The 14,799-nt window shown below is 39.4% G+C and overlaps 1 protein-coding gene across 4 annotated transcripts in view; it reads left to right on the top strand.

Annotated features, from left to right (window-relative positions):
• ZFAND6 (zinc finger AN1-type containing 6) overlaps positions 1-14,799 on the top strand; it is a 44,307-nt gene that overhangs the window by 25,088 nt on the left and 4,420 nt on the right. For all 4 annotated transcript variants that reach the window (XM_013192786.3, XM_067004034.1, XM_067004035.1 and 1 more), the window contains 3 exons: positions 5,451-5,620; positions 6,832-6,943; positions 9,137-9,237. In XM_013192786.3, coding sequence (XP_013048240.1) covers positions 5,470-5,620; positions 6,832-6,943; positions 9,137-9,237 — 364 coding nt within the window. In that variant the 5' untranslated portion in view covers positions 5,451-5,469. The remainder of the gene's footprint in view (positions 1-5,450; positions 5,621-6,831; positions 6,944-9,136; positions 9,238-14,799) is intronic.

Raw genomic sequence — 14,799 nt, forward strand, 5'->3', positions numbered from 1 at the left:
GTGAATGTAAATTGGAGCCTTTTGGGAGAGAGCAGAAGAGTAAAGAGAAAGCAGGACTATTTTGTAACTCGCTATTGATTCATGCTTCTGGGGCTTTATACCCTGAGCAGCGTCCTGCTTTCAGTGTGACACCTGAGCAGCCGTTCCCTGCTGCTGTGGGTTCTGCTGGGGACTGGTATCCTCTAACACAGCCCTTTGGAAACTCTGCAGCAAGATTCAACAGAGCTCTTTTCTTAGGTCTTTTTTGTCATTTGTTTTGATAAGCCTGTGGAGGAATGCATTTCCTATTTATTACTTTTTGTACTAACACGCCTTTTTCCTGTGGTGATACAGGTGGCATTAGATAGCCATACCAGCATGTGCTATAGAATTAAATGCATTTTTAGTCTACCCAACTTCATATCTGGCTTTTGTTTGGGCCTGGGATGAAGGTTTGTATGTTTAAGCAGCACAATTTCCATTTTTATAGTTACTTCCTTGCTTCGTTAGCACAAGGGGAAGATGACCATTAGCACTGGTGCTTGTTAAATCGGTGCTGAGAACTGTTCCATTATAAAGGTGATTATGATAGAGGAGGGAATATTCTAATCACTTGTTTAAGAATTGGACTCATCCTTTAAGTGATTTGAGATGAGTGTCGGTTGAGATCTGTCAGTGCACTGATCCATCGTCCTTGACAGTGAGGAGAGGAGCCTGAACTAAATGCTCTGCTTTCTCTTTGAGGAGCATTTTCAAAGCTGGCATCGGAGCGCTTCAGACTGCCTTTGGGTTTGCTACCGCAGCCAAAGCAGCTGAGTGCTGCTGGGTGGTCTCCTTAGCTTCAGCTTTAGCACTGGGGAGGGATCCTTCTCATACCAGTAATGGATTTTAGAAGTGTACTTCAGGGGTGGTTGATGGGGCAGGGATGGCAAACACAACCTCGCAACTTAAAGCACCGGTGGTGGAGTAGGAATTGCCTGTGCACTGCGCACCTACTGGAGATTTTCCTTAATGTTGACAGTGTTGAATAAGACGCAAAAAATTGTAATCAGAAAAGGTTTGGAAGGGAAACAGAATAAATGCCATTTAAATGGACATCCCAGAATGGAAAGGAAGTTTAAGGAGAACTTGAATTTGGGATCTTTTCCTTAGGGGAAGACAGATAAAGAGAGAGCTGACTGCAGAGTTAGGATTTTTTTCTCTTCTTGTTGAGGGGAGGGGGGAAAAAGAGAGATTATTCCTAAACCTTGTGTGTTTAATCCTACTAAATGCTGCTCTCTGATATTACTGATTAACGTTTCAAGCCTGTAAAGCTAGAGTATTGGTTATTTGAAACTCATATCGTATACACATTTTAATTAAAAAAAAAGCCGAGTATCATGGTGCTCGCTCCGTGGGGAAAGGATGCACGTAAGTATTTTGTTACTTGCTTTGTGGAGTGTTGGAAGAGGCGTCTCTCTTCACAGCAAGCCTGACATCCAGCAGATTTAACTAGCTCTCATGTTTCCACAGCCTCAGCTCTGTGTATGTTATATGGTTATAATCACTAATGTCCTTTATATGGTTCCTTGTGGTTGCTGCTTGGTATGCAGAGTAATTTACCCTCTGCGGACGTGTGCTGGTGAGGAGCAAACGGTGGGACCTGTGTCAGCAGGCTACTGTTTTACTTGTGTGTGAGATTTCGGTGAGTCAGGCCTTATAGATACAGGAAGGTATCTGTATGGCAAGGCTAGCAGAAATGGGCAGATTTTAGTCTAAATTGCTAGAAAAAGAAGGATTTAGCATGGTAGCACACAGCACTGCAGACTTCTAGTGGCAGCAAAGAGTATTTTTGAATTGAGCAGTAATAAAAATTACCAGAGGTAATCTCATCTTAAGTTTAGCAATTTCTAGCTAATGTGAAAAGAGGCCGTCTCCTCCGTAATCTTCAGCAAAGTGGGTGTTCTGGGGTTGTGTTGGGGGAAGATTGTGTAAGGCTCTTGCCCTTCCCTCTAGTACACTTCCCTCGCATTAGTGCTCGTACAACTGGTTATACAGCTATACTATAAAGCACAGCAGGGAACATGCTTAAAATATTGTAAAAGGTTTTTTTTAAAGATGAATCAATTCTGTATTCGGAGTATCAGGGTGACCCTATGAGCATTGCGCTAGCACAGCTTGCAGGGAACAGGCAGAGCCTGGAAACCTCTCCAGCAGTGTCACAAGCTCCACGCTTGTTTGGTGACACCTCCGAGGGGGACATATAGGCGGCCACGTTGGTCCCAAGACCTTGCTGTCACTGCAGCTATGAAGTTACTTCCACTTTTGTACTTGAGCCAAGCTAGGAGACCAGTCCTGAAACTACAGATAGGGTATGTGCTTGGCGTGTATTGTACAGTAGCTTCATCCCCAGCAATGGCCTGCTGCCACTAGAAGGGGCCGTCCTGTTTTTAACCCTGTCACTTCCTTTGCACCGTGCGTCGGTTCTCGAGTTGGTTGTCTGTCGGATCTGCAAGCTCTCCAGTCCACCAGCATAAATATTGCTGTTTCTCCATCGGCTGAAGGAGCTGCTCTGACTCACCTCCTGATTGCCGGCTCCAGTGCAGAGGAAGGGGTGGGAACGCGCAGCGGGGGCCGGGGCTGTGCGAGCAGGATTACCCCTTTCACAGCCCTGCTACGGTGCAATTTCCGTGACAGCCCACCATTACACGTGATGATTGGGCTCGGCGACGTCGTGGATCTTCCTGCATGAGGAATTACAGACGGTTTTGAAGCACATGTTCTGAAGTTGAGCCAGGAGCTGGAGGGGGGAAGTCTTCGCTCCCCCCAAACATCTGTTCGGTGATCTGTTCAGTGGCTGCTTCCAGAGGCAGGGCAGCAGGTGTACCCTGCTGTGCTTGCTGCTGTCTGACTCCTGCCCGAGTCGTGGGGCAGGAATGCCACTGAGGCACGGCACTTTGGATCTCAACTCCCTTGTATTCTGAACGCCTGCTTTTGGCCGATGGTTTTCCTAAGGCTTTCAGCCCACTCAGTTGCTGAAACAAGTGGTTCCCCGTGTGTCTTCAGCTGCTGTCTCCCACCCTAACCCCTCTCTTGTGCCCAGCAAGCGTGACAGATGCAACTCGTTTGAGTGGCTGGTTTGCTAAGGTTGATCGCTTTGATCTGTTTCAGTGCCTGTTTGCACTGAAAGGGAGGGAACAGCATGGGAGAGGGAGTGAGAAGCTCGGCAACAAGAGCTTATTGTGCTGGTTTGGCATTCTGTGGCTTTAGGGTTTAGATAGATCAGGTCAAGCATCTCACCCAGGAGCTCGCAGGCTGCTGAAAGGGGTGGTCCCCTGTGTGGCATCCCGCCTGTTCGCATGCCATCCTTCACATCCCTTCCCAAGTTTTTCCCCTGAGCATGGTGCTTGTTTATCTTGGTTTGTGTGCATGGACTGATTGAGCTCACTGACCTGTCAGAAGACTTTTGATGGCTTTCTTTCTCTTCCTGGCTCGGGGATCTAGTTGGTGGGTCAGCAGAGGTCCTGGTGAGCAGTGGAGCTGGTGGGGGCAGTGTATGCCATGGCCCCCTTCTGAATGCCACAAGCTATTGTAGAGGTTCAACCCCGTTCTAATTCGGCTTCCTAACATTGCATCAGTTCAATACTCTTTTCTCCATTTTATTCCCAAAATATTAGCAACCAATACAGGATCTTCCGCTTCCTGTGGCTTTCATTAAAACTCTTCAGAAGAATCCCTGGCACTTCCCTTGGAGATCTGAGTGTTCTGGAGCTTCATGCCATTGGTTTGTGCTTTGCCTGGTGGCTGGATCCACTGCTTAATGAACTCGGGAGCTGGCTGAGCTGGAACTCAGTCCAGCTTTTCTTGTTCTTCTTCTGGGCATCCTTATGCATCTTTCCCAATTTGTTTATTGAATTGGGGCAGGCTCTAAGTCCATGTTAGAAATTGTTATTGTGTGATTGCTTTAGCACCTGGTCCCTTCAGCAAGAGTTGTGTTGGGGAATAAGAAAATTAGCAGTAACTGGTGCTGTTATTGAGTTCCTGCACGCTGCTTGAAGCTAACTGTTGAGCAGGTACCATAGTAAATTTTGAAAGTCAGTATGGTAGGGTTTTTTAATCTGCTGTTGTCTAAAATTAAAAGGTTTAATACTTGCCTTGTGACACCGAATCTCTATTAGCCATTGAAATACTCTGTCCAAAGCGTTTTTTAATTAGTCGTTCAGTCTTAAATGTACTATGCCAGGAGTGACTTGTGTAAGGTTTCACCTTTAAAGTGGTTTTAGTTACCAAAGCGGAGAAAACTTGTGTTAATTTCAGCTGAGCCGTTTGAGTGAAGTGTAATGTTGGGCTCAGCCAGCATAAGAATTGAATTCCCACATGCATTACTTGCAGCTTCATTCGAAAGGGTTATCTGGAGAAAGGCAGGCATGAAAGTGCTCTTTTAGCTACAAGTACAATGCTTCAGCAAAATCAAATTTAGCTGCTATTTGAGGTCAATGGGGGCTTTGTGTGTCAAAATCAAATGCTTCTATATTGGGGTGGGAGAGTGCAGTCAAACAGCTGAAATAACCTTAATTGCAGGTTGAAGCTTAATAAAATACTGAGATTTTTTTGTCTTCCTGCCTGTACATCTCCCTTGTCTTATGTCTCGAGTACTTTGTGGTCCTTAGAGCAGAGCAGCTTACTGCTGTGAACAGAAGACTGGGCTGTTTCTGTGTTGCTCCTAGCTTTGCAACCCAGAGATTTACTTTTGAGGTATCAATTTCATGTGCTTTTGGGAAATGAAAACAAAATGCAATGGTTGTGGGTGTGAGAGGAGCTGAGGATATTTGTCTAAAAACAAAATAATGGGAAACTTGTTAGCATTTGGCTTCAAATACATCTTATATAAAAGCAAATGTTTTTACCCTGGTGTACTTCTGACTGTGGTTTAATTTAGTTTTATAACTTGGCAACTGGTGAAATGCAAATATCTTGAAACCTCTTTCCCTCTGGATTTTCTTATCTCTGCTTTTGATATATATACTGATATTACTTGAAGCATTGATTAGCAGTGATACTGATAATCTGTCTTTGTTTTGACTTGCAAGAATTAAAATAGTCTATGCTTCAGTCTAATTTTTAATTAGGAGGGTTAAATGGTAGACCTAAATTGATCTTGAATGGAATAATTAATGTGTTGAGATACTTAGTACCTTAATGAGAAACTTTTTTTCTTTTACAACTGGTTAAAAAATAAATAAAAATTCTCAGTGAATGACAGGTATCAATAATTCATCCAGAAGTTTGACCATTTGAGAATAGTTAGGAGGTTCAAATACCATTGAAGAGGGGTGTTTGTGGTAATTTTATGAAGAAAGTTTTAGGTTATCCATAGATGTCTTTTCTAGAAGACTTCGATGAACCTTAGGGAAATCCAGATTTCTGAACGCTAACTGTAAAAGAGTTTTTCCTGAGGCCTCTAAATAATGGGTTATATCTCTCAATTTCAGGTGTGTAGAAGAAGGGAAAATGGCTCAAGAAACCAACCGTAGCCAAGTGCCTATGCTTTGTTCCACTGGTTGCGGATTTTATGGGAACCCTCGTACAAATGGCATGTGTTCAGTGTGCTACAAAGAACATCTTCAAAGGCAGAACAGTAATGGTAGAATTAGTCCTCCTGGTAAGTAATGCTATTGTAGTGCTGTTTGAAATTTGAGATGGAAAGTTAGGCTGTAGCTTGATTCTTCACCATGTCCAGGTACTAAATACGCTTGGAAGCATAGGAGTATTAGAGCAAACCACTCGATCCTATTCAGGTATTTTACCTGTTAGATTAAACTTGTGTGAAATGTTCACAGTGTAGTTGTGCTGTGATTAATCTGCTTAGAAGTTGCTAATATACTTTTAGTATGTTATGCTGTTTCCAATGTCGTGATAAAAATGCAGAAAAATACCACATCAACACACTTCCTGAAATTACTGACAGTAGAGAGAACATCTAGCTTGGGGAATGTATTTTAAATGCTTTTCACAAACAGGAATTTAGGTTTGTAGCCTGATGCTAAAGGATTAACCTCCACTTTTTCTTAAAGTTTCTCCTAATGTCATAGTTTCTTGTTTTTTTAATCCTTATTTGGCCCAATATACTTTGGTATAAAACAGATTGTGATAATTTCAGTGGGTTGAGGAACTCTTCCTATATTTGCTCTCCAAGAATAAGCTAGGAGATCTTTCCCCCTTAAAATTCATGGCAGCTCCCTCAGAAAGAGGAACCCTTTCTCTATTCACCTTCACTCTGATGTTTCTGCTTGGGGAAGAAGAGAGAGGAAGTGCTTCCCTCTAAAACCTGAAATGTCTCTTTTGGCTGGCTGGATGCTGACACCAAGAATCTCATGTTGTGCTCCTCAAGACTTCCTTGACTTTTAATACTAACTTCTAATATTAGAGCAATAGATTTCATTGCTTGAAATCTGGGGTTCTAGGGTTCTACAACTTTGGAATGGATCCTAAGGTGATGCTAGGATGCAATAATACTGTTTCTCACAGATCCATCTTGTTTTATTTAATAAAATAAAACTGATGTCAGAAAACTGGAGTTTATCCTGAGAAGGCTGTTTGTAGACACTTGAGGTAGCAGAAAATAGTAACTATTTTAAAGCTCCAGCACTACAGTTTTGTGCTGTGGAGCTTGTGGGGGCCTGGGGCTGGAACACGTTCAAAACATGGCCAAGCAGAATTACTTCTTGTAAAATTATTTTTCATTATGGTATTGACTGAGATTCAGTTACTTTCCGGGCTGGTGTCACAGGGGTTGAAGAATAATTGCACTGTGTAATTTATGTAATCCCAGGAAGTAGTGTAACACATTTTACATTAGTGTCTTCCTTCCAGCAACTTCTGTCAGTAGTATAACTGAGTCCTTACCAGTTCAATGCACAGAAGGCAGTGCCCAGGAAACTCAGTCAACTTTAGATTCTACATCAACTCCATCTATGCAGCCAAGGTAAGCCATTTCTGTCCGTTACTTTTTGAACATAAAAATGTTTTAATCAGCATGATGAAATGAACTGTGCTCTGACTCTGCATAAGTAAATGCCAAGACCTGGATTAGGAAAACATGTAAGATTTAACTGAGAAATTTAAAGCATGGATCTCAGTAAATAGTAGCCGATCTGTTAGCTACATCTTGCATTCAAATGTAAATTTGTCTTTAGAATTTAGCCTCAAATAGGAGTGTTGCCAGCTTCATGCTGTTCTACAAAGACTTGTCTGGCTAGTCTTTCAGCTCCGCCATGTGCAGTTGGTTGTATATTTACCAAAGGAGAGCTCTTTCCATCCCAGAAATTTGAGGGTTTTGTAAAATGGCAGAAAGCTATTGACTAGTACTCATTAAGTGCATGATAATATGTTAAGGAATAGTAGTTTCACAAAACGTGGAGCATACAGAGGAAAAGATGTATGAATCTTAGTACAAGTGGTACTGCTGAACTGATGTCTTATTAAACAACTAATTTCCAACTGGATTATTCAAGGGGAGGTAACAGCCCTTTGTAAATCCCTCAGACTTAAGTGCTTTCCATTTATGAAAGCTAAATATTTATTTGGTAGCTGCATTTCAGTTTAGGAAGACATAACCAACAGCAACCCTTTTTTTTAAAGTGCTTTGGAAATTTTTGCAGTGAAAAACATTAGTTACACTATGGAAGTGAAATGAGTTTGAATAAATATTACTGCTAATTTAAAAAACTGAAATGTAATAAAGGACAGGCCAAGGGTAAGCAAGATCTGATTTCGTCTGTTATTGTTGACTGATTCTGTTCAGACTGTTTTCTGCTCCTTAGCTTTTTATAGGAGGTGTTATCTCATGCTTGGGTCCTGCATATGAACTGAGTGCTAGATGCCATGCTTGATGCTATATTTGGTCTTTCTATTCTGGGATTTCTAATTGAGGTAGAAAGTGTATATCTTACCCTGATATAACACTTAATCTGTATTTGAAAAGAAACACCTGTTTTATATATATATATATATATATATACACACAATTGTATATAAATATATATGTAAAATCATCTAGGTCAATGCACAGAGGTGAACCAGTTAGTGCCTTGGGTTTGTTTTCCCACCTAGCCTTTACAGTATAAACTTTTTTAAAGTATTTTTTGATCACTAGCTTGATTATTGGTTACAGAAGAAAAGATGGATGGTGGCTCTGAGAGTTGCATTTTAAAACATCTGTATCACTTGCACTTTTTTTTCCGAAATAAAAGTAGGTGCTCTGGTCATACTTCAGAGTTATGATACACTGAGGAAATGTCTGCTAAATTGGAAATGGACTTTTGTAGGTGACCTAGCCTGCAGTTCAAGACCTATGTAACACTTGGCAATTAAAAATTACAGTTCTGATGCCCTGGTTGCATCACGGACTACTGGTAGGGCTTTGTTGGTTCATAGACTGCTTGGTAATCTGATTTCTTGAATTCAGAGTGAATCCCTGAGAGGAAGATGAGAAATAAGTTGGACAAGTGGATAGTTTTACCCCTCACTTGGGCCTTGTCCCACAGCAGAAGTGCTGGTGAGCAGTTTGTCTGTGACTGCTAGAATTAAATCTGTCTCCCATAACTGTCCAGGGTATTCACCTCTGAGTTTTCAGCCACACTGATTTTAGCAGTATGGCTGACAGGGTTGAGAAATTTGGCCATCACTGCTTTTTCCCTGCAAAAATACAAGGGGTTCTGCGTACAACTGCAGATTCTTTATTGCTGGAAACATTGACATGCTGCAATTTTCTTGTTCATATCACTGGAATACCAGAAGTAGCTCCTCTACAATTATCTTGATGGCATATGTTATAGAAATCTTTGCGCTTTTAATGTTGCATTGTTGCTTCTGTGTGGAAGGATAGTATGCCAAACTACAAAAAAGGGGGGGGGGGAAGACCCAAACGTTTTTTGGTAGTTGAACTGACTTACTATATTCACTATGAATGCAGTGAATGCAAAAATGTTTAATTTTTCATCAGCTCAGCTTGTCTGGTATTCTTAGCGTAACACTTTTTTTTAGTGGTTACTGAAGCAACTTCAGAGTGAAAAGTTTTGGCATGCTCTCTTGTCAAGACTTAAAGTATTTCTTTAATGAATGCTCTTAGGATATGGATGTGCCTTGTTTAAAAATAACAACTTTTTTTGCCTTCTAGCCCTGTGTCAAGTCAGTCACTTCTAACAGAATCTGTAGCATCATCCCAACCGGATAGTACGGCCGTGGACAAAACAGTACCTGAGACAGAAGATTTGCAAGGTTGGTGCTTAGTTTTCAGAGATGGAGCTTATGAATAATATTTTTAAATCTGTGTTCATAATACACTCCTGTTCAAGAGATGGCTCATTCTCAAAACCAAATGTTCTGTAAAATCAGATGGCAAAATAAGGATTTTTTTTAATATGAGCCTTAAACTGGAAATTTCTAACTTTAATTGTGGATTTCAGTATCTGTTGCATCAGGTTTATTAATTGGGGTTAGAAATGCACATCATAAATGAACCTATTGTTAAGTCTTTGTGCCACAGCTGCTGCATGCAGATAGAGCTCTGACTATATATTACTTCCCAAAATAGTCATTTTCAGGTTGGGCAAATATCACAGAAGTTTAAGCATATTTGTTAGATAGGATGTTAAGACATAGCTAAGAACAGTGTTATTCTCTAGTATAAACGTGAAATGCCTGCAAAAGAGCCTTTCACCTAAGAACTTTATTGGCTGTGGTGTAATATTTTAAACCACTGAAATTAATGTTATCAAAGATAAAATTGCGGAACTATGCACTCTGGTTGCTTGAAGGAAAATAACTGAGTGGTTCACTTCAAGTATATAGGCCTAAAATCTTATTGCTCTTACAATGTAAAGTGTTTTTTTCCTCGTTGATTGTTACGTACGGGCTTGCAGAGCTTAAAACTAAAGTGTTTTAATAGCATTTATTAGGAAAATGCAAACATAACAGATAGCATACAAAATCTGCTCAGGCCTGTAATCTGCAGACATTATAAAAGTTATTTAAAGGTAAGTCAGTAAGTATTCTGCTTTTTCTTTTGCTGACACAGCTAACGCTTCAGTGAGTAGAGCTCTGTTTCTGTGGACTTGTCTTTAAATAGTTCTTTGGGCTTTCCCATAAATAGAGCATACAATTCCACTTAAAGTTGATAAATACAGTTTATTTTGTTGAACTTCCAGTATTGAAGTTCTGCATTTCAGATATTATACTAAACATGAATTCTCCCTTTTTATAGGGCAGAATAGTCAAGTCATTGTTTGTGGCTATTACCTCCTTGGTGCTGAGTAAAGGCCACGTCGTTGGTCACACAAGCAGTAGCTGTGAAACTCAGAAAAGGTTGTAATGCTAGTGCCGTTTTGTACTAGCCTTTGAGAAGTCAGTTATTGGACAAATGTTTGTTTAGTCTTGATCTATTCTAGATGTATGTTCTAATACCTGTTACTTTGTTTTCTGGAGCTGAAAGCTTTTGTTGCCTCAGCTTTAACAATGCACACAAGGCATGCTCTTAATATATAGATCAATGACATCTGACCCTACCTGGTCTGCGGGAAGAGCAAGGGCTGAAAAGGCTTATGCTTCTAAAGTCATATATATTTGCCCAGTGGAGGTAGATTTGCAAGCTAGGCTTTCAGCTGATATACTGCTCACTAATAAAAATAGCTTTACTTTCAGCTCAGCACTATAGACAAACTGGGATGTGCTGCGTACCAAGTGTAACCTAGCCCCTATGCAGGTATGTCCCTTGCAAGGGACCTCAGAAGTAGAACAAACACCGCAGATATGCAAATCTGGCACTACAGGTTTATTCTGGTATTGACATAGTATGTATCAGGCAATATAAAGTCAATTTTTGTAAGCTGTTTTTCCTTTGACCATCATGTTTTTTTTCTCCCTCGCTATTTCAAAAGTTTCCACAACCTGTTAGTCTCATGATTCTTTGTTTTCCATCCAGTGCCTGAATTAGTGCCTCTGTTTACATATGTATCTTGCTTGCTTGGCTTAGCTGTAAATCAAAACTCCGGGTTTGTAGCATGTACTGCATTTTCACTTGGAGGCAGAAGGAAGAGTATTTTAGAATAATCTTTGGTTCTGGTACTGTTTGGTAACTTGGGCCTGTGAAAAGACTTTCCCCAACAAATTTCCAGAAGAACGTTTCTTCTTAGCCCTTTGGATAAATGTTTGCTCCTTCTAATTCTTCTTAGGAGAAGATGGCTTCTCAACTAGAAGCTTTGATTTCAAGGGTATATTCCTATTTTACAGTACACATTTCAAGGATCAACCTATGTCTGATGTTTAGAGTACTTCAGCTGTGTCCTTTTCTTTGTACCTTAATGATTTCTAAACTAAGAACATCAGCACGTAATTGCAGTTCTAAATTACAATCTCTATTTATAACTCACGGTGGCAGGGTCAGCCCCATTTTCTGAAGAGTGCTTCTGTGCTGTCCCTTAACTGAAAATCATCTGAAATTTAGTGTTTCCAGTTTTAATATTCTACTTTTAAAGTGTAAGTCTGGAAAGAAAGCAACTTATAATGAATGCTAAGTGGACTTAATTGAATTGTCACAATTCTGCATCCTAAAGACTTTTTTTTTCTCACAGTGTTCAGAATTTGAATTTTAGGCAGCTGACAAGAATGTAATAGAAATGTGTGAATCAGTTATTTAGCATTGTCTAGCTATGTAGTGTTTAAAAAAAAGTCTCGGTATTGTGGGAATTGGTCCCAGACAGAAGACCTTATAATTCTACTCGTGTTGATGCGGGGGAGGAACAAAAAATAAAATTGTCTGATTCAATCACTTGTTCAGCATTTATTATTCTGAAAAATATTGCTTCATTAGAATACTTGTCTGAAGCAAATTGTTTTGTACTACTATAATAAGTTAGTCTACTGCAGTTGTTTGGTCGAAGTCCCATTACTTAACATTTATTAGAATTTACTGGTATATAAAATCAATGAAAGATTAGCTGAATGCTTGGTTTCCTAGATTGTTTTAAAGCAGACATAAATGGGACTTGAGCTGTGTGCACGCAGTCCATGCTGTTTGCAGAGAAGCTAAAACTACAAAGCTAAAATCCCAAAGAGCAGTTGAGATTTTTCTCTTCATTGAATTTGTTTGAAAGGAATAAAGAAAAATTACAGAATATGTTAATAAATCTAGTCTTTACATATAGTGTTTGTCATAATGCTTGTGGGTACTGAACACTGCAAAAAGCCCAGATGCTATATAGTGGCTAATAGATATTTTTATTTTGAATTTAATGTTTTTATGAACATATCATTAAAGGTGACCTAAAATGAAACACATTAAAGTAGGTACAGTCCAGTTTTTCTAGCAGCTTTCTTCTATTTGGAGCATTTCTTGAGTTCAGTTCAGTTGAAATGTCTCATGGACTGCTGTACCTTTCACTCATTACAGCACTGTTATAATTAGACGGTCAGGATTCCTTATTTGTTAGCCAGTGGGTTAATGGGGCTGACTCCTGGCAAGCCTGCAAGCGAGGCATTTCACTGCTCTGGGATTAACAGTCTTTGAAAACATCCAGATTAGGATGTGTACTTTATATTTCAGGGATGCTTTTAAAGGTAAATGAAACTTGTCCCGGGAAACAGGATTATTCCAACATGTACTTAGTGGAGATCTTGCAGCTCAAGAGCATTGGGATCTAAGTACAAGCTATATTAATGGGTGAGCTCTCAGCCTCTGAGGCTGAAAACTGAGTGCCAAGAGAGCCGATCTGGTTTTTGAACACCTTGTAAATTAGGAAGGTCCGTATAATGGCACGCAAAACTCAATCGATAATGCAATATGGCACTGTTAGTATTTTGAAAAATCAAGCTTAACCAACTTGAATAATTAGCTAAAAGGTGCATGTTTGTTGTTCTCAATGAAATCACCTGGCTCGGCACTAGTTTGGTTTTTTGAGAGGTAGAACATGTCAGTGATTATCATTGCTGACTAAATAAAAAAGCTTAATATTAAATAAAAAAAAGCTTAATATTAAAATCAATGAGTATCTGTAGAATTTTACGTAGAGATAACTTGGACCTAATGTGAATTCTAGTGTACTAATGGCATCAACTGCAGTGGACCTTATCAGGGCTGTTCCCTGATGATGTAGAGTATAGAGTATAGATGTAGAGTATAATTTTGATACAGATGCAGAAAATGATGTAGGATAGCCTGATTTACCAGATGAATGATCCAGGGAGAGATGAAACGTTCATGATAGAGGTTTAAGCTAAGTTCTGTAGGTTAGTGTGCTTTTATTTAAATGTTCTATTATCTTATGTAAACTTTTACTTAGTGCTTCCATACTAAAACTGCGTACAAACTCTTATATAAGTAGTAGAATATATTTTTTTAACTTCTGCTTTTCTCCTAAGGCTACTCATGTAGCTCAGTGATGTGGTTTTTCTGGCAAACTTTACTTTCTAGTTCATATTTATAAGAAATAATATAAGAAATAACTCATGTTTGTAGTCAATAGTTTTAGTAAATGAATTATTAAAAAAAAATGCAAATAAATACTGTAGCTTTAATACATTTTATCCTTTGCATATTTTTTTTCTTTTCAGGTGCTAGTTTTGTTCTTACCTGTCTTTCATTTTTATCTTCCTCTCCAGGTTTCTATGGGAGTAACTGATCTTTCGTGTTTTACCTCTTGTCACAAAACATTATCACTTTTAGCCTCACTTTCTATTACTGTTTGAGAGTTTCTCCTGTAGAATATCAGTGAAAACTTGGCGTACCTCACATCGTTTAAATATAAAATTTTACATACAGTTTTATTCCATAAAAAAAATTTCAGGGGAAATCCCAGCCTTATGATGGAATATAAATGTAGCTTTCAGATTTGGAAGTAAGGTTTGCTTTCCCAGTTTGCATAATAGTTGCAGCAGTTCTGAGGCAGTTGGGGGTCAGATAAAGGAGGCTTGTGTTTTCTGATAGTTTCTTAGATGCTCTGACATCTGAAGAGTTTCACCTCAAGGAAAAGATGGAGCTACCAGCTATCAGCCCTTGGCTGAAGGAACTGAATTTGAATCCAGTCTTTTTTCAGACCATAATATCTACTGGACTTTATCTTTCTGGTCTTCACCTGTGGGCTCAAGATGAAAAGTATGGGATGAGGAGGGAAAATGCTTTTCCCTACATTATAACGGGTTGTTTGGCAAAAGTTTGAGAAGTTAGAGGATGCTGGATGCTTTTTTCAGCTGCTAGTTTTAGTTTAGCTGCAGTAATGGAATTTTAAGGGGAGTGAAGTAGTTCAAGAGAGTGTAGGTGAAAAGTTTCTGAGGAAAATTAGGGGAACGTGCTTGCATTCTTTTACACTCAGCTTTTAAAGAAGTTCTTTATGTCTGTGCTAGTGAAATGCTGGTCTGATCCAAGTGGATAAAATTGAGGAAACAAGCCTTTCTAAACTGCATAGAAACTTAGTGTGAAGTGCAAGTGGTAAGAAACTTGATTTCTCCTTTTGTCCCATCTTTAATCTGAGACTGAAACAATCCCTCTGCACTGTTTAGCTCATGTGGGTGGAAAAATGCAAACAAAAAACCCACCACAAAACTGGAATGCAGCAATAACCTACTGTTGTCTTTTTGTAGGTGCAGTGTATTTTAGGTTCATTACTTCAGTTTGTAGTTGAGATGTTAGTAGTGATCTGGTTAGGATTAACCTTAAACATTGCATTCATTTGGGACAGACAGTATTCTTCTTCCTAGGTTTGGTCAGATACACTTAAAAGGTAAATATAGCTGCTAGTCCCCTTCCTGTGGGAATAACCTTTTTCTTTCAGAAACTCTGCCTGGTAA

Source organism: Anser cygnoides, chromosome 11 (genome assembly GCF_040182565.1).
Source record: "Anser cygnoides isolate HZ-2024a breed goose chromosome 11, Taihu_goose_T2T_genome, whole genome shotgun sequence".
Taxonomy (NCBI): Eukaryota; Metazoa; Chordata; class Aves; order Anseriformes; family Anatidae; genus Anser; species Anser cygnoides.